This window comes from Megascapheus bottae, chromosome 35 (assembly GCF_031878675.1).
Source record: "Megascapheus bottae isolate mThoBot1 chromosome 35, mThoBot2.hap1, whole genome shotgun sequence".
In the NCBI taxonomy this organism is placed as follows: Eukaryota; Metazoa; Chordata; class Mammalia; order Rodentia; family Geomyidae; genus Megascapheus; species Megascapheus bottae.
Genome location: NC_143543.1, coordinates 2360465 through 2381560, shown reverse-complemented (window position 1 = coordinate 2381560; position 21096 = coordinate 2360465). Strand labels below are relative to the sequence as shown.

Genomic DNA, 21096 nt, shown 5'->3' with positions numbered 1-21096 from the left:
GCTATTCACTAAATAATAAATCCAGGAAATCAGGCCTGTAGCATTTTAATTTTCATTGAGATTCTCATCAGCCTTGGTTTGGAGTGGAGAGGCGTACAGGAGAGAAAGACTAAGATTTGTTTTCTGTCCCTGTTTTCTGCCTCCTGTAGCATCCAGCAGAGTTCTTGTCACATGGTAGATGTTGTAAGTGCTCATTAATTGATTAATTTACAGCCAGGGAAGCAAATTATATAAAATAAATTATCACTCCAAAGAGTATCACAGCCACTGCACTTGTGCTGTAGTTAATTTTAAGATTATGATCATTAAATGGGGAATACAAATGAATTACACCATTTAAGCACCTAAATTATCACTTCTCACCATCATAATGTAATAGTATTTGCTATGTTAAGCAGATTGTAAAATTATAAATCCAAGCTTTTAAACTTCCCTTTCAAATAATCAGTTTTATAGATTAAATAACTAACATTACCAAAATTTAAGCAAAATCCTTATCATATGACATGAGTTATCGTCTATCTTCCATATCCTAGTTTATCCCCCTGTGAAAATTGAATCTTCCTCATTAGCATGCAAGCATATTATTTACTTTTTTATTCTAAAAAAAAAAAAGATAACCTTTCAGTACTTGTTCAGACTAACTTCAATTCAGTATCTAAATCTGTGAATACAATGCATGGTTGATTTTTGGTTTTAGTTTTAGTTTGGATTTTTTTGGGGGGGCGGTTGGTTGTGGGGCTTGGTTTCTAACCAAGATCCTCAGATCTGACATGCTGACATCCAGGCTGACATCCTCACCCATGTCACCCTTCCTTCATTCTCCCAACTCAACCCATCCCCTCAGTTTCCCTGGTTCCATTCACCCACCCTTCCTATCTCTCCTTCTTTTGACCTTTTCAATGAACTTTTCCCATTCTGCCATCCTCTAGTCGGTACCACTTTTGGAGTTTCTCATTTTAGCCATTCTTGTGCAAGTGGTTCACCTGAGAATTTCTCAGAAGCTCTCTACCTCCTTATTGAACAGACTGTCCCAAAGCTTAGTGGCATCAGACAGACCTTGTGTCTTTGCTCAGTATCAACCAAAGATATAGGTTTCTATTTTTTATTTTCTGGCTACTGGGGACTGTGCACAACCACCAAGGTGCTTGCCCCATTGTGGCATGGGGTGGGGGAAGAGCAAGCACCAGAGAATACAGAGCCTAATCTCAAAAGTAAACTCTGATTCAAATTTATCTTCTACATAGGGAAAAGTTATTCTCCCCAGCCTGTCTTCCAGCAGAGAGGAATTACAAAATAGCCTTTGCATTCTATCAAGGTGCCCTCTCCCCCTCCAACCCATCCTCTCACCTCCACCGAGCAGAAGATTTAGGGTAGTCTCTGAAACTCCATAGAAATTCCTGGAGAATATGGGAGCTGTTTTTCAAGACTCTAACTTTGGAAAGTGAGATAGATCCACATTCCTCAATCTGATCCCCCTCCTTTCTACCTCGCTCTGATTTGCTTTGTGGAATGTCAGACACTTCTTTTCCGGTCCCCTCATCACCTCTCTGGCTGTAGATGTGAGATCCTGATCTTTTCCCGGGGTATCTTTGTAAAACTACAGTGAAGACATTCTTGAATTACCATGAGAACTATTGCCATGTTCTGCCATCGTTCCTCTTAAATAGCACAGGAATCTTCCTCTTGTTGTCACCAATGCAGTCTGCCCCTGGACCCTATCATACATGTCTGCAACTATTTACCACGTGCTCACACTCTCTAACCTCTAACCTAAGTGATCTTACACAATCAGTTTAAAAATCTACCTTGTAGTTTGCTTTAACCTGAGGAGAATGTTTAGATTACTTAATACAGTTCAAAGAGCTACATGCTGTTGGACAGACTACGTGCTTATGAAATGAAAGAAAAACTTACATTGAAATCTGCACGGAAACTCTGGGTGTCCATCTTTCAGGGTGTCTGTTTTTTTTTATAGGTTATAAACTGGTAAACGGACATAAACTAATATCTTCATAGTTTTTACCCACACCTCCACTCCCACCTTTTTGCTGGTTAATTGGAGATGAGAATCTTATGAACTCTCCTGCCTGTGCGTGCTTTAAACTGTGATTCTCAGCCTCCTGAGTAGCTTGAACCATCGGCATTAGAAACAGATGCCTGGGCACACGCACAAAATATTTTCTTCACTATAAATGTGTTGACAAAACAGTAGAAAGGTTATTTGAATCAAGGCAATCGCATGGCTTTCCAAAGAGAAGCTGCTGCTTGGCTCAAACCGTTGGGGTTTTGGTTTGTTAAAACAAAAATAAGTTTTGTGAAGTTCTTTCACAATCACTCAATCAGTTTGCCAAGTATTTGCTATGCTGAGATGGAGATTGTCAGGGGTGTGTGTGTGTGTATGTGTGTGTGTGTTAAACTACAGCCCTCTGATCAGTGAGCATTTTCTCCTTCCCCCCATTTTTCTAAATACATCAGAAAAAAAAAAAAAGATGAGGTTGCATGCCTTAATTGCTTGTGCCTTTTATTCAAGTTAGTCTCCCCGCCAGAATTGTGCAGTGTTAGGGAACAGCTTCACAATGGAGCTTTTTATTCGCCTCAGCCAGATGTACAAAAGGAGGCTTTTGGAAAGAGTGGATGCGTGAGTTTAATTTGCAGGTGGAGAGGAGATAAAAAGGTACTGATGCTTTCTATTATTCTCTTACTCAGGTGACCCCTACCCAATTCAACTGGTCCCTACCACGATGGCAGCAGCAGCTGCAGCGACCCCTGGCCTAGGTCCACTTCAACTGCAGGTAAGTGAGGCGACAATACAACCCTGCCAGAGGTTAAGTAAACACAGGAAAGAGCCATTATCCTGGAAAAAGCAAAATGAAACCCAAACCAGGGGAGATCGGTGGCTTGGCCCACATTATTTTCCATTGTTATTGTCGTTGTAGTTAGCCTTGATCAACTTTTGGTGGAGAGAGGTTGATTCCTTTCCGCTTTCCCCCTCCCTGCCTCTAGCATTCTGTTAAAGAGAATTTACTGTCATTTCTTTTTGTTAATTGCCTGCTGTGAGTTAAGAAAGTGAGCTATAATTTCGCTTTGATTTACTTGGTGGCTTGGCCTTCCTCATGGGACTTCCCCTAACCTGATCAAAATAACAACCGCAGCACTGAACAAGGTATTCAAACACACGCTTGGAACAGAGCAACTTAACACAGATTTGATTTGAAATTGTTCAGGATGCTCGTGTCATCAGCGTCTCCCGTGAATGTCAACTCCCATTGAGCAACCAAACAAAGAAGTGGCTAAAAAGAGCAGAATGTGATCACAAACCTTGCAATTACCACTCTTTTTTTTTTTAAAGGTAGGGAGCAGGTATTTCATACCTGTAATCCCAGATGCAATGATATCAGGATTGCAGTTCTAAGCCAAGCCAATGGCAAATATATATACATATATATATATTTAAATGAGACACTATCTAAACAAATAAGCCAGGTATATTGAGACATGTTTGTAATCCCAGTGATATCTGAGGCTGAGCAAGGAGGATTGTGGTAATACAGGGTTAGCCCTGGGCAAAAGTGTGAGCTACCCTCGGGGAAATATATATATATTATATATATATAACATATTTGCATATATTAATATGTATAAAATATACATAATATATTCTCATATATTTATATGTAATAAATATGTGTGTGTGTATCCCTATACCTTCTAAGACCTCTGAAGACCTGGAAAATATATATATATACACATTCTAGAATGCAAGCAACGACTTACCTGACACCTAGATCCTCTCAGGAACGATGTCTGGGGTTGTAAAGAGAACTCAATCACATCACCGTCAAGTGGGTTTCATCATCTGACGTGCACCACAGAATACAGTCCCTAGTTGTTATTACAGACGGAGCCTTGCTCGTGAGGCACTAGATGGGCATGGAAGATAATCTGATACTCAGGTTCCTCCTTCCAGTGAGAGGGTTTTCTATCCTCCTTGTTCTGAAAACCCCGGGACACTGGGCTGCCTGAAAAGCCAGACGGGGAAAATTAAATTGCATTCCCAGAAGCACAAGACCACATGGCTGTGAGAAAGAGTGTGGTGTGATGGTGTCCAGCCAGGTGCACGCAGGGCCTGGATGGGGTCCTGAGCCTGGGTGTGGGCCTGAGCCTGGGTGTGGACCTGGGTCTGGGTGTGGGGCCTGGGTGTGGGCCTGGGTGTGGGCCTGGGCCTGGGCGTGATCCTGCGCCTGGGTGTGGGTCTGGGCATGGGCCTGGGTGTGGGCCTGGGTGTGGACCTGGGTGTGGACCTGGGTGTGGGCGTGGGCCTGGGCCTTGCCCTGGGCCTGGACCTGGTCCTGAGCCTGGGTGTAGGTCTGGGTGTGGGTCTGGGCGTGGGCTTGGGTGTGGACCTGGGTGTGGGCCTGAGCCTGGGTGTGGACCTGGGTCTGGGCGTGGGCCTGGGTGTGGGCGTGGGTCTGGGTGTGGGCCTGGTCTGGGTGTGGGTCCTGGGCCTGGGCCTGAGCCTGGGTGTAGGTCAGGGTGTGGGTCTGGGTGTGGACCTGGGTGTGGGCTTTGCCCTGGGCCTGGGCGTGGGCTGGGCATGGGCGTGGACCTGGGCATGGACCTGGGTGTGGATCTGGGCCAGGGCCTGGGCCTGGGTGTGGACCTGGGTCTGAGTGTGGGCCTTACCCTGGGCCTTGCCCTGGGCCTGGGCCTGGACCTGGGCCTGGATGTGGGTGTGGGCCTGGGCCTGGGCGAGGGCCTGGGTGTGGGTCTGGGTGTGGGTCTGGATGTGGACCTGGGTCTGAGTGTGGGCCTTGCCCTGGGCCTTGCCCTGGGCCTGAGCCTGGGCGTGGGCCTGGGCCTGGACCTGGGCCTGGATGTGGGTGTGGACCTGGGCCTGGGTATGGACCTGGGTATGGACCTGGGTGTGGACCTGGGTGTGGACCTGGACCTGGGCGTGGGCCTGGACCTGGATGTGGGTCTGAGTGTGGATCTGGGCCTGGGCGAGGTCCTGGAAGACAGGGGTGAGAGCAGGCTGGCGGTGATGGCAGAACCCGGAAGGGGGGACAGACCGGAAACGCGGGAGGCCAGCATGAGGCCAGGCCGGAAGTGAGGCTGGGAGGGAGGTGGGGGCAGGCAGGAGCTGAGGCCCGGCGGAAGGGGAGGGGAGGCCGGAAGTGAGGTCAGCCCCGAGTGAGTGCAGACCGGAAGTGGGGAGAGACCGGAAACGCGGGGAGGCCAGGCCGGAAGTGAGGGCCGGAAGCCGCTGTGAGCGGAGGATGTAGGCATCATGGCGGAGTAAGTGGGGCAGGCGTGGCGTGGCGTGGGGGGCCAGGTGTGGCATGGGGAGCGTGGCGTGGGGGCCTGGTTTGGTGTGGGGGCCAGGCGTCGCGTGGCGTGGGGGCGTGGCTTGGCGTGGGGGGGCGTGGTGTGGTGGTGGGGCCGAGCGTGGGGGCGTGGCTTGGCGTGGGGGCGTGGCTTGGCGTGGGGGGGCCGGGCGTGGGGGCGTGGCTTGGCGTGGGGACGTGGCTTGGCGTGGGGGCGTGATGAGGTGTCGGGGCATGGCGTGGGGGCATGGCGTGGTGGCATGGCGTGGGGGCGTGGCGTCATCTGGGGGGCGTGGCGTGGCATGGGGGCAGGCGGGGCTGACCCCAGGGAACCGCGCCTGCTTCATTCTCCCCAGAACTGTGAGATGACCGCAGCAAAACCCAGCGGAGACCCGCGCACGCGCATGCGCACACTCACACGTGCGCACACTCACATGTGCGCACACACATGCATACACATCTGCGCACATAGACACAGACACACGCATACACATGCACATGCATGCACATGTGTACATGCACTCACGCACACACATACACATGCATAAACACGCCTGCGCGCACATGCACATACAACGCACATGCATACACACATGCATGCACACGCGCTCACACACGTACATACACACAGGCGTGCGTACACACAGGCACACATATACTCACACATACACATTCACAATCATACATGCTCACACACGCATACACTCACGCGTGCACACCTGAGAGAGCCAGAAAACCAACACCAGGGGTGCGGCTGTGGCCTTGGGCAGAACAGCTAACTAATCAGAGAGCACTGAGTCCTGAGTCCAGACACCGGGACTGGCACGGGAATAAAGGATGGTGGTGGTGGTGGTGATGATGAGGAGGAGGAGGAGGAAGAGGAATATGATGATGGTGATGATGATGATGATGATGGTGATGGTGATGATGATGATGATGATGGTGATGATGATGATGATGGTGATGGTGATGATGATGATGGTGATGGTGATGATGATGATGATGATGATGATGATGTGATAATGATGATGATGATGGTGATGGTGATGATGGTGATGATGGTGATGGTGATGGTGATGATGATGATGATGGTGATGAAGATGATGATGATGGTGATGATGATGGTGATGATGGTGGTGATGGTGATGATGATGATGGTGATGATGATGATGATGATGGTGATGATGATGATGATGATGATGATGATGATAGATCTGGACCCCGTGCGACTTTTAACCTCCTCTCCTTCCTCCCCTTGGAAAGAGACCAGTGAGTTGTGCAGAGGTAGAGGGCAGGGAGCAGGGCCTGGGCCTGTCCGAGGCCCAGGCTGGGGGTCCTCTCATGTCCAGGCCATCCCCACGGTGGGCCAGAGGGCTCGGGTGGAAGAGCCTGTGAGCTCCATCCTCACCATCTTCCCTGGGCCTCCACCACTTGAACCACAGCTCCACTGCAGGCTTTTGGGTGGAGAGTGTCAGGTGTGAGCCAGCGGCTGGGGCAAGCTTTGCAGTCTCTGCACCAATCCCCCCAGCTTTAGAACCCTCCAGAAGACAGATCAGGGATGGCTGTGCTTGTAGCTTCCTATACTTCAAATGATGGCCTATCAAGTTTCCTTAAGGACACTTCCACCACCACCAGTGGAAAAACAGTATATTTCTCCCCGTTATTTTTCTCCTGGCTTTTCTCCTGGTTTATAGGTGCTACCTCCTCACTTGGTTTAAGAAAAAGACCTCAATGCTACCACAAAGCCAAAGCCTGTCCCTCCTTTTCTCTCTCTTCTCTTCCCATGTTTGCCATGACCACACATAATCGCATTTATATTATATAGTGTCGGAGCAAGGGCAGGGAGGAAAAGAGAGGCCACACAAGAGACAGAGTGCTTGGATCTTTAGGATCACTGCAGAGTATATTTTGCCTGGCTTCTTTACTTACTTGCTTAATCCTGTGTTTCCCTTAGAGAATGGTTAGCTCAGAAGGTATACAATCCAGGCACCAATTGGGAGAATAATTAAAATAGCCATGGCAAAGAAAAAGCAATAGCTCAAATGGATCCTCGCAGAAGGGTGAAGATCATAGTGGGGGAAACAGATTTTTTTTTTGGCCAGACTTGGGCCTTGAACTCAGGGCCTGAGCACTGTCCTTGGGTTTTTCTCAAGACTAGAGCTCTACCACTTGAACCACAGCACCATTTCTGCCTTTTTTTTTGTCAGTCCTGGGCTTGACCTCAGGGCCTGAGCACTTTCCTTGGACTTTCTCAAGGCTAGAGCTCTACCACTTGAGCCACAGCTCCACTTCTGGCTTTTTTCTATGTATGTGGAACCGAGGAATCAAACCCAGGTCTTCATGCATGCTAGGCAAGCACTCTACCACTAGGCCAAACTCTGGGCCCAATCTGGTAATTTTTACAAGGATTAATTTATTTTTATTCTTACTGCAACATCTAGTGGTATGCATTAATATCTCCTTTTGTCAAGAAGGAAGCTGGAACAGAGCCACAACTCTATGGTTTTTGAGCAAATAAAGGTATTTCTTCAAATACAGGAGATATTATTTTAAACTTTGGAGCCCTTACCCCTTTTTACTAACTCGGTAGCTGGCTAATCAAATTATAACAATAATGCTGATTAACTGGCACTAATACAAATACTCTGTGTTTTTTGTGGTAATAAAAAAGAGCAGCGGGAATTAAAATGGCAGGTGTCTACTTTACACTCTGAATTTACCATTACCTTTATTCAGAAATATGCATTAATTCAAGAACTTCTTTGAACCTGTAGATCTCATGCAAGACACCTTAAATATATTTCTACTCCCAATCGACTGATTACCTGCCATTTCTGTTTTCTTTTGAAATAACTCTTGGCTTACGATTCTTCACACTTGCGTAGTCTTATGAAAAATGAAATCAGAACCTTTATTAAAGAAAGAACAGAGAGAAGTATAATTATTTTCAAACACAAGCAAAATGACCCGGTATAAATGAAACTTTATTTATATTCCCTCCTACTATATTTCCTTGGAAATCCTTAGCATATAATAAATATCTATACATATATACTTCATATAAAAATTCAACTTACTGTGTATACTTTCAGGTACAGTAGAAATACTTGAAAGTATTCAAATGTTTTATTTTTAGAGAAAAATGACAGTCTAGACTATATGTAATTATATATTACATACATAACTATGACACATTAACATGTTATGCAAAACACTATTTATTTGTTATAAAACAGATTTGCCTTTGTCTTGTATGCCTTTCAAATCTTTTCCAAACTTCACATCCACATAGACGAGTAGTTGTTCAGTATCACAAAAAAATAGATGTTTATGAAGCCTATAAGTGAGATCAGAATGGTAGGTTTTGTTTTTCCAGCCTTGGACTGCTCATTTGCTGTTCATTGTGGGTTGTTTCATTTCATCTATTTCTCGATCTAGTTTTGCTCTCTTTCTTGCATCTACTCATAAACTATCTGTTTGCTCCACCTAATAAACACATTAAGAATCCACTTCCACTAAGTACTGGTGACACATGCTTGTAAAGGTTAGGTACTTACGGGGATGAGACTTGAGAGGATCAAGATTTGAGGCCAGAAACGTTTGCTAACCTCCAATTCCAAAATGACCAGTAAAAAGTAGGGTGCAATAGAAGTCTCAAGAGCTGAACACTACCGATGCATGGAAGCTGGACAAACTTCAGTACTAGCTGTCACCCTACTTCCCCTAAATTAGCACAACAGTTCCTATACTTGGTTTTCTATCCTTTTTGATTTCCAGTGCCAGTCCTGGGGCTTGAACTCAGGGCCTGGTCACTGTCCCTGAGCTTTTTGCTAAAGGCTAGCGCTCTTCCACTTTGAACCACAGCTCCAGTTCTGGTTTACTGGTGGTTTATTGGAGATAAGAGTCTCCCACCTTAAAACTGTGAGCTACTGGCCCATCCCTGTTAGATCTTTGTAAGCAGTGGTTTCTGGTCTTAATTTAATACCTCCTGACCTCTACTGTCCCATGTGAAGACATCCGTTTTCTCTAGATTAATGCAGAGGTTTCAGGAACATACAATATTTCCTTCTTATGACACTTGAAGAGTATGGTTTATTGCTGTTTGGTTGTTTATGTATTTGTGTATGTGTGTGTCAGTTCTAGGCCTGGGCACTGTTAATGAGCTTTTTCCCTCAAGGCTAGCACAGCTCCACTTCCAGATGTTTGGTGTTTAATTGGAGATAAGAATCTTTCATGGACTTTGCTGTATAGTCTTGCTTTGAACCATGATCGTTAGCTCTCAGTTCCAGAGTGGCTGGGATTATAGGTGTGAGCCACCAGTTTCAGACAAGAATATATTTTAAATCCTTCATTTTGCCTTCTGCTAGGTAGAAGAGCCAGCCGCTTGCCACCATTTGTATGTATCCAAATGCTCGTAATATTTTTATGAGCTCAATAAAAATGTGTTAAGAGAGAGGGTAAAGAAGGAATTTTAGCATTATACTTTCCATAAATCATGTGTCTATTTTTTTCAGATAGCTATCCTAGTATGTAATGATGAAATTAAGTTCATTAGGAATGATTTGTTTCCTATATAAATTCATCTCCATCTATTTCAAAGAGACAATAGCAGAAATTTAAAAAAATAAAAGGTATCACTGTCTCCTTGAATTAGAAAAAGACAGTCATTTGAATTCAATTCAGTAAGGTCATGTTAAAAGATTTTATAATAAGCTATCATAAACTAGAAGAAACTATATGCCTAACATGATGAATTTTACACCAGAGAGTTTATAAGGATTATTTATTAAAAAAAACATTTTAGGTTCACATTCTCTTAATCTATTCCAACTGGTGGTTTTCTTATCCTTGACTTCCCAAGATATACTCTTGACATAGAGTTTTAGAATAGCTATTTTCTTTTGCCAGAAAAGCTCTTTGCTTGGGATGGAATGCTAACTCACTCTCTTCATGTATTCACTGGAATACCTGTCATCTAACTGAGTCCTAACTAACCAACGTATTTAAACCACCAGAATCCATGGTGTTTCTAGCATCCTGTTCTGGTCTCCTCCTATTCTGTTGGCCCTCTTCAAGCACGTAGGAATTTCTTAAGGATCAATGCATACTTCCCCCAAAGTATGCATGAGGTCTTCTTGGTGTGAGTGTGTCATTGATGTTATTTAATAATATCTCAAATACACAAAAGCACCCTTAGCAAACAGCAGGTGTGTGTGTGTACCCTAAACTTTGTGTTCAAGGCTAGGGTTCAGTCTAGCTTTGAACTGCGATCCTCAGATTGCAGCCTCCTATAAAATTTTGCAAATGAAACTAAAAGTACATGATTTCTTTTTGGAGAAAAATCATACTAATTTAATCACGTGGACACTGTGGATACAGGTCTTATTTGAAGACCTTAATGTATAAGACATTGCTAGTTTATCACTGCGTTTGCTATTCTTTATTCTACCCGTGAGGTGCTGCATGTAGAATGTATTAGCACTTACTATTAGTCTCTAATTCCTTTGAAGACATCCCAATTTATGAACAAACAACCCAAGATTATAGTGACCAATTATTCTTATCTAATATTTATGTTTGTACAAGTATGCATAACAATATAGAATATAGGAAAGGCTTTCCTTGGACCTCATATGGCTTTATTATGACATTAACTAATCAGTAAATAACAGAAAGATATGTTTATCAAAATAGTAACTAAACAAACACCAGACTCAGATACTGGATTTACTTCCTTCCGTTTTACTCTCCCTTTTTAAAACATTACTCTTCTGCTTCTAATTACTATCCTAAGAACAAAGGTAATTTTGACATGTGTTCTGTTTTCATGATGCTACTCCTGTGTGTGTGTGTGTGTGTGTGTGTGTGTGTGTGTGTGTATGTGTGCGCATACTAGTATTATACTTGAACTCAGGACCTCATACTTTCTTTTGGTTTTCTTGATCAGGATCAGCTTTCCACCTGTGTTGCCATACCTCTAATTCTGGCCTTTTGTTGCTAAAATGGAGGTAAGATTCTCAGGGTCTCCAGGACTTGCCTGCCCAGGCTGGCTTTGAACCTTGATCCTCAGATCTCAGTCTCCTGAGTAGCTAGGCTTGGAAGCGTGAGCTGCCAGCACCCTGCCAGATGTTGCTTCTTTTGAGAGAAAGGGATTTATTTATATACACAACGAATCTAGCTTCATTTCCATCTTTAATAGTGAGAATCGTTGTTTATACCAAGTCAAGTTACACTCTGCATTTTTGGACATTTGTGACTAGATGAAATCAGCTCAGTGAATCATCTGTTTCTCATTAATAAAATCAAATGGTGGCAACAATTTCCCATCTAGCATTTATTTCTCGTATTCCTTTCTGCTAATTTGCATTTTACTTAATGAAGATAATGAATCTTTTAATAGTAATAGCTACACTGTAGAATCTGAGTTCTTTTCTTCTTCTTTTTTTAAAGTGAGGCTTCTAAGACTTGAAATTAAAGGGAAATATTTACCCACTTCCTTCTCACTTTATAAATAATGTTTTTGTCTTGGCCAAAAGATGGCTGCCACCTGTTCTACCTATAGGAAGCCAAAAATATTGACTCCAAGCAATAATTAATAAAAAGTTGATAAGCAGAAGGGAAAAAAGATTGAAATTCTTCTGGGACAGTCATATTTTCCCCAAAATAAGCAAGTAACACTCAATCAAGTATTTTTTATTGTATCAATTAAACTTTAAAAATTTGAGTAGGACTGCATTTATAAATTTATCAAGTACTTTTGCAACGCCAAATGCCAGAAATCTTTGCTACTAAAGAGGCTGAGATCTGAGGACCATTGGTTCAAAGTTAACGCTAGGCATGAAAGTAAATCTTGAAGCAAAGCTGTGATTCAAGTGGTAGAGCACTAGTGAAACAGCTCAGAGACAGTATGCAGGCCCTGAGTTCAAACCTCAGGAAGACCAATAGGACACACACACACACACACACACACACACACACACACACACACACACAGCTTTGGAATAAAACCTAAAATATCCCACTTTGTTTTAAGTGAAATCACACACGAGCATGTTCAGCACTTTGGACAGAGAAAACGTTCCATGATAAAAACCATATGAAGAGAATGAACAATGCAAAATATCAACTGAAACGAATCTTGTTTCATGGCTGTGAAGAATCATGCAGAAACCCCTGCGAAATGGCTTACGCTTCTCTTTGACACTAATATCAAAGTAAGCATGTAGACAAGTTCATCTCTCTCTTTTTTTTTTCCTTTAAATCAAAATCTCCCCTGGTTTTTTAATTATGACAGCACCAAAGTAAATGCTTTAAATTCTCGAGTTCTGGGAGTGACTTGAACATATCCCGGGGCGGGGTGGGGGGGAATCACTAAGAAAATAATCTAGATTTCATCTAGATCTTGTTTTGACATCTCTTTAGTCAAGCAATGGCTCTTTAAAGTGGCTTTTTGAAAAGTTACCTTTACCTACCAAATACCCTCCGACTTGCTTGAAATTCTAGATCATCACAGTCATTTCCATAGATGAGAGGATGGGAGAAAAAACAAACAAACAAACAAAAACCACGAATGGCTTCTTATTCTAGCCGCAAAACTGGTGGGGCCATTTCCTGTTTGCAAAACTGTCTGCATGACTGAATATTCTTGCAGGTTAAAAGGCAACAGTTCTTTCCTTCCCCCTAGGCCCCTGAGAGCCTGTAGGGCCAGACACACACACACACACACACACACACACACACACACACACACACACACACAATTAAGAAGCCACCGCTGCAAGGGAAATCTATTTGCATATGTATTCATAGAAGCAAAAAAAAAATTCCGCAACAACAATTAAATTATATCCAGAGATATTCTGCAAATGAAAGAACATATGTAAATAGGTCTGAAAAAGTGCAGCCAACATTTTCTCTTGACTTTTCCAAGTCCATATGGAGGAGAGTGAGACCCCTGCAGTGTTCAGGGTTCCCCCCACCACTTTGAAGGAAAACCTGTTAGGAGCTGCTTCTACAGTTCTAAACACCCCTAGGGGGTCCCGGGGGTGGCTGAAAAGTGACATTTAGACAATGAGGCAATAAGAAGCAGTCTTTGCAGTTGCTGTTGTTGGAATTTTTTTTTGGTTCTTTTTTTTTTCCCTGCTATTTCTGTATCTCCTTGCTTTTAGCAGCCTCTTAGAAAAAGCACTTTTCCAGTGTGAATTTTGGATTTTTTTTTTTTTGCAGTGACCAATTGAATGTGGAAAACTTTTCAGTTCTCTTCACATTTCTGTCATTGGCCACATTAACATAGTGGGATGCTTAGGGCCAGGTTTTCTGATCTCAGTTCTAGGTGGGTTTCTTGGTAACATTTCTGCCTATTCCTCTTCATCAGATGATTCTAAAATGTATCACTTAATGCATTCCCTTAAGTGCAGCTGGAATCAGGTGCTGTTAGCTCATACTTGTAATCCCAGGTACTTAGGGAACAGATCTGAGGATTTTCAGTTCAAAGCCAGCAGGGCAAGAAACTCTGTGAGGCTCTAATTTCCAATTAACCAGGAAAAAGGAAGTAGAGGCGTGGTTCAGAGTGAGAAGAGTGAAAAAACTCAGAGACAGCACCAGGCCCCAGACCAGTATACACATATAGAAAAGGTATCTCTACACACAAGGCTAGCAAGTAGATATACGCCTAGGAATGACTCAAGTTTACAATGATTTATAAATATCTTTTATTTTTTTTTTTAATCAAGAGCAACAGAACTATTCCATTTTCTAGTCTTGGCTTTATGTAAAATGAGAGAACTTCTCTTCTTCAAACTGGCACATCAAGTTTGTATTAGGAGTTTTTTTTTTTTTTAACACACTCAGTTGTTGCCTTAGTTTATGTTCCTAATATTATTTAACTTAATCAAGAAATCATTTCATGATCAACTGACAAATATGATAATATACAAATGATAATTAATACTACTACTATTATTATTTTGGTACGAGTCATGGGGGCTTGAACTCAAGGCCTGAGCACTGTCCTTGGGCTTTCTCAAGGCTAGAGCTCTACCACTTGAGCCACAGCTCACGTCCAGCTTTTTCTATGTAGTCTTCGAGCATTCTATGCAAGCATTTTACCACTAGGCCAAACTCCCAGCCGTGTCCCTGAGCTTCTTGTACTCAAGGCTAACACTCTATCATTTGAGCCATCAGTGCTACTTCCAGCTTTTTCTGAGTAGTTTTATTAGAGATAAGAGTTTCTCGGCCCGGAGTTTGGCCTAGTGGTTAAAGTGCTTGCCTAGCATGCACAAAGACCCGGGTTCAATTCCTTGGTACCACATACATAGAAAAAAGCCAGAAGTGGTGCTGAGGCTCAAGTGGTTGAGCTTTAGCCTTGAGAAAGTCCAAGGACAGCGCTCAGGCCCTGAGCTCAAGCCCAGGACTGGCAAAAAAAAAAAAAAGAGTTTCACAGACTTTTCTGCCTCGGCTGGCTTTGAACCTCCATCCTCAGATCTCAGCCTCCTGAGTAGCTAAAGACATAAGTTACCGGTACCCAGCTGGTATTGAAAGAACCTTTATTGTTTAAAGGAAGCCTTAGGATTACAGTATGAAAGATTTGTTTTTCTTACTTTGGGTTACTGCAACAGGACAGCATCTAAAGTCAGTTCATAAAACTGAAGCAGAATGTCTTTTTAATTTTTTTTTTGCTAGTCATGGGGCTTGAAGGCTAGAGCTCTACCACTTGAGCCACAGCTCTACCTCCAGCTTTTTTTTCTATGTATGTCGTACTGAGGACTCGAACCTGGGTCTTCGTGCATGCTAGGCAAGCACTCTACCACTAGGCCAAACTCCCAGCCCCAAAATGTCTTTTTTAAATGAGGAAATAATTTTATTTTCCTGTGTGATGCAGTATGAAGGTCCATCATAAGAATGTATAGCACATCAGGAGTTTATCCCCAAATCAGGCTTTCTTATTCCTTGGACTATACACTTTCATCTCTTGCCAACTGCTCATGCTTTGTTTAACATTCACATCTACAAAATAGCAATACCTCCTGTCAAGTGGATGAAGTAAAAATGAACTCTTTCTATATGTTACCATTAAAAAACAAATCAATATTCAAAAATAATGAACCTCACAAAGTCTAATATTAAATTATTTTTAATAAGTATTTTTATTTTGATATAATTTACAATTTAGAACTAACCTAACGAAAGATGTTCTGGCTTTGCCTTTCAAAACATACTCCCTAGATAGACATAATAGTAGAATCATCTTAACGTACACTATGATTCTGATCTCACCTCACTCCTGTAGTATCGACAACAGAATTTCAAACTCAAACTGAAAAAAGTCAGAAATTATGCTTGTCATTTATTCTTTTGAGACATTAGTTGTACCAAATTTTCATATTAAATTAAATATTTTATAGATTCATAATATACTAAACATATCATATGTGTGTGTATATATATATATTTGAAGGTCTAGAATTTTATATAGAAAGGACAAAAATAAGACATCTTCCTTGAGTGAAACATGCTAATGCTTAACAAATCAAAAGCCATTCTTCTTTTCCTGCTCCTTAATTTTGTTGATGATGTTATTTAACTTTAATTGACTGACTGAGCTGAAATACATCTCAATAGAAGCATACCCAAAATCCTAGTCACTGAAAATTAATTCTAGCGTTGCCCCATTATCCTCAAAGTAATGTATTTATTTATTTTATTGATTTATTTTTGTGCCAGCCCTGCGGCTTGAACTCAGATCAGAGCCAGGGCATTATATCATGGTCTTTTATAATCAAAGCTGGTGCTCTAACATTCAAACTGCACCTCCACTTGCAGCTTTCTGGTGGTTAATTGGAGATAAAAGCCTCATAGACTTTCCTAAGCCAGCAGATTTTGAACCTCAATCCTCGGACCTTACCCTCCTGAGTAGTTAGGATTACAATGTGAGTTACTGGTACTGAGCAGGTAATGCGTGCATGCGTGTGTGTGTGTGTGTGTGTGTGTGCGTGTGTGTGTGTGTATTTTTGTTAATTCTGCATGAAGATTATTAAAGAAAGGACAAAGCAAATCAAGATTTGCAATTTTATAAGAATGGCATCTTCTGAATTGTTCATGTGGCTGAGTTCAGTGATTTTATTCTGGAAATTCATTCTTTTATGGGAAGCCACTGGAAAAATCAAGGATTTCAGAAAATCAAACAACCAGGGAAGCACGCACTCCTTTATAGCTCTTTGTACACACAGGGATCAAAGCGAGAGACTGTTTACATCCCAAGTCTTGTTGATATTTTATTTGCTTCTCCAAAGAAAGATAGTATTCAAAGTCGATTATGCAATCATGCAGATAGAATTCTTCAGTCAGTGAACGAACTGTTCTCAAAGAAGGACCAAGAAGAAAAATCACATTGCAGTTTCCCATGTTGAGCTCTTTTTGGTTGACAAGTGTCTTCAAAAGACCTCAAAAAACAGAACCCTAGTGGATTTTTCTAGACGGGGAGTGAGTGGAAGTTTATGCTTGGTACATTTCAAAGTTTCTCTGGGTTACCCTGCCAAACCCAAGGCACCAAAAGAAGACTACGTGATAGATTCAACCTATTCCATCTTGCTTGACCTTGACCTTGACTTTTCCCTTAATACACAAACACCTTCTCTTGACCAAGAAGAGAAGCTTTATGGCTAGACTACAGCCCCAGAAATAACCACGGATCTCATTCTACCTTCCTGTAGGACTGAACAATCTCCCATTGGGCTTCCATAGCTGAAAAATATGAGCCCTCTTGGCAAGGAAAATATGATTCAAGTGTAGATTCTAATAGGCAAGTGTTATACTGCTTGAGCGATGCCACTAGCCCTTTTCAGACAGCGTCACACATATCTTACTAGTCTGGCTTCAGATTTCAATCTTCTGTATAAGCCTCCCAATAGCTGGAATTACACATGCAGACTACTACAAATTGGGGAGACAGGATCTCGCTTCACATTTTATTCAGAATAGCCATACATTGCTTTCCTTCTGACCTTCACCACCTGATTATCTGGATTGTTGGCATGAGCTGCAACACTGTTGGTTTTTTAGACTAAATACAAACCCCTGGCTTCTTAGCCTGGACTGAAATAGAAGGAATTGGATTTTTAAAACACATATGTTTAATAATCTATTATGATCTATTATGGCAAATCCTAACAGAATCTCTAGCTCAGTCTTCTCCTGCAAGATCCTCTCAAAGGCTCTTGTTATTTACTCTTTACCCTTGTGTGGACGTATTATAAATATGCAGAAGTCAGTTGTGGCTCTAGTGTTTTAGGAAATCTCTGTGGTCTAAAATGGTAGCAACGTTTCCTTTTATCCCTTACTACTTTCTTAGTAAGAAAGGCTAAAATAGTCAAGACTATTTAAGACTGAAAATCAAAGTTATTGAATTGCTCACTGTTGTCATTTTTTGAAGTTAGCACACATTAAAGTTGTAGAGCTTTGAAGGCACAGCTCTTTGAAATTTTTCCCGTTCACAATAAGGAATATAAGACAGTGTCATCAACCCTCTCAAAGGCTCTTATCCTCTTTCCTCTTTGACCGTCTCCAAAAAGACATTTCAAGCTGGGCCATCAGTGGCTCACACCTATAACCCTAGGTCCTCAGGAGGCTGAGATCTGAGGATCAGAGTTCAAAGACAGCTCTGCAGGAAAGTCCTTGAGACTCTTACCTCCAACTAGCCACCCAAAAGCTGAAAGTAGAGCAGTGACTCAAATGGTAGAGCACTAGTCTTGAGAACAAAAGCTCAGGGACAGCATCTGGGCCCTGAGTTCAAACAGAAAAGAGTCCAGCACACACGCACGCACACACACACACACACACACACACACACACACACACACACAGTGGACAAATAGAAAGGACCAAGTAGGTGCTGAGAGAGGAAAAAAAAGCTCTTCTGTATTTCCCTGTGGATTCCTTCCATCCATCTAATCCGCCACGATGCTGATTCTCTCTGTGTTCTGAAAATCCAGCATTTCTTGACTCAGAGAGGGCAGACATTTGATTTATTCTACTATATTATATCATACCACTCACCTCTTTTTTGGTTGGGCAAGACTGAAGTATTTAATCTCTCCTTTAAATACTTAAAAATGAATTGATTGTGGCCTATGATGTTACTGACATGTGATTTTTTCTTTTTCTTCTTTTTATTTACTTTGGGTTTTTCTTTGGCAGTGCTGGGTTTTCTCAAAGCTAGAGTACTCATCTATAGACCTTTTCCTCAACTCAGACTATACCCAGGTAGACACTAAAAAATTAACTTATTATCTCTTCATCTGAGCCACAATTCTCTCTTCTCTCTCTGAATTACACTTCTCTGGGTACCACATACAAATGAAATCATACAGTGTGTAGCTTTGCACATATGTCTATTTGTGTAGCCAAACTCCTTCACCATCCATCCATGCTCTAACGTGTCCCAGAATTTCCTTTTTGAAGGCTGAATAGTACTTCCTTATATCTGCTTCGCTCAGTTTCCTTGTCCACACATTCCTCATAGATAGCTTCTCACATATCTGACTAGTCTGCCACTTCCCTGATTATTTGTGATGATGGTTATGTGCTGTTGTCAAGGATAAATTTTACTCTCGGATTTCCCTTACTGTAGGCAAAATCTTACTTCCTCATACATGCATACATAAATAAATGAGTAATTTTTATCTCACTTATCATTTGAATTTTAGTAACCAGTCAACCTTCGTGTTGAGGCTTTCTATCTTTGAGTTTAGTCTACTATGAGTTTGAGTCACCATGGAATTTTCTAGTTGTCTGTCTGTATTTCCATAACCTGTCAAGGTGATTCATAAGATAATCTACCTAATAGAATTCTTATGCTGGCTCGGAAATATGCCCAAGTGAAAATGTTGAAAGGGATGCTATTGATCAAGATAAATTGTATTTGTAAATACCTTCATTACAGGGCAACTCTTTTATACAACTAGTTTAAGATTACTTTTTTAAAAAGAAAGGAAGAAAATATACTCCCCCCACAATCTCTACTCCACATTTTAGCACTATTCATTTATGAAAACATCAGCTTTACAGAAACTAGCCTGGAAACATTAAAGAGATATTTGGAGGTGGGGGGGGAGGCATGGAGGGAGGGAGGGAGTGAAAGAAGGAAGGAAAGGGGAAGTGGGAGAGGAAAGGAAAGACAGGAAAGAGGAAAGGAAAAAAGTAAACAAGTGTTATGTTCAAATAAGCCATTTTAAGTTCTGTTTGACCTCAGGTGGTTCAAACTTCCATGGTGTGTGACTTCCTTTATTGCTATTAAAGAACCCGAAATATGTATTGCCTCAATAACTGTTGGATTAATATTTTAAAAAAAACTTGAACCCTGAAGTGTCTGGCAAAGTACTAGATCAGAGAGCAGGAGCAGAAATAGGACTTTTTGTCTCTTTTATTTTTGATGTGTAGATAATAAACTAGAGGTGATTTTTGTCTTAATTTTGCTTCTTTTCCCCCTGATTTTATTATATGGTATCGGATAAGATATACCATATCTTATTCTCTGTCAATAAGACATTGTAATAATGTTTCCCATTCAAATTAATGAGGCTATAACATGCTTTCAGAAGATTTCGTGGTGAGACTTGTAGAATTGTGATGGAATTGATGATAAGTTGATGCATTATTGACATTTTCATGGATGAATTTCCCCAAATAATGAGAGATAACAGATCTGAAAAGGCAAATAAATAGATATATTGGAAAATGTATTCCCTGAACAAATATATTTTTATGTTACATCAGATTCATTTTCTCTTTATCATTTTCTATCACCTTCCTTATTTTCCAAACTGAGACCTGAGGTTGGTGCTCACATATCGATTTCAACAAGACATTCAAGTGTAGTATCAGAAGAAGAGATAATCCAAATAAAGAAGAGAAAAATGTTCGATTTTTTTTTTGAAACAAAAAAGCTAATTTGTCACTTCACTCATCAAGTACGAACTAAATAGACTTCTACCTCTTAAAATACTTTTTTTTTCTCTTTTTATTGCCTGGAATCTTAAGAGCTTTATCATTTGCAGTCATAAAATGAAAATATACACCAAACCCTCAAAGGGCAAGTATGAAATTAAATTATATTTGGGCAGCTGTAACCTTTTAAAACGATCAGATTCCAGTTAATGTATTTCTTCCTGTTCCAAGGGCCTGCCATGGTGTTTGATGGTGGGAAGCAATCCAAAGGGCATTGGGAGATAATAAATTCACTGTAAATTTCACCCCAAGGCATGCCTCCATACACCCAGGCCTCCATTTAGCAAGGCTGACCTAAAACTCTTGTCACATCCAAAGGTCATTTAGGTTGGGGTTGGTATAACCCATCTATCTTGCGTCCACGTAAAAGAGTGACAGTTGAACAGGAATGAGCTCATAAACAGTCATCTGACTATGAAAAAGAAAGCCAGCAGGGAAGCAGAATGGAAAAGTGAGGAGAGAACTCGCTACCCTTTTCCAGGGCTTGAAAAGTGGGGACTTTCAGTAGTGTCCATGGGGAATCGATAAGACAACATGATCACACAGCTTCTCTTCCAGAGCGCGACGCCATTCGCCTGTGAGAACTATCACTAGGTCTGGTTGAGTTCATTCTAGATATTCTTCCTCTTGCATGTATGTATATTTGTTTCTAAAACTAGAAATGAGTTTTAGTCCGTTTCTTTTTTCTTTGTGAAGCAGAGTCTAGCACTTGCAAATAGCTTTGAGTTTCATATAATAGTTCTTTTCACCTGGCATATCATTTCAT

At 41.6% G+C, this 21096-nt stretch overlaps 1 protein-coding gene across 11 annotated transcripts in view; it reads left to right on the top strand.

Annotated features, from left to right (window-relative positions):
• Nucleotides 1–21096, top strand: part of Sox5 (SRY-box transcription factor 5) — a 732928-nt gene that overhangs the window by 632996 nt on the left and 78836 nt on the right. For all 11 annotated transcript variants that reach the window (XM_090324494.1, XM_090324498.1, XM_090324491.1 and 8 more), the window contains one exon: nt 2710–2795. In XM_090324494.1, coding sequence (XP_090180620.1) covers nt 2710–2795 — 86 coding nt within the window. The remainder of the gene's footprint in view (nt 1–2709; nt 2796–21096) is intronic.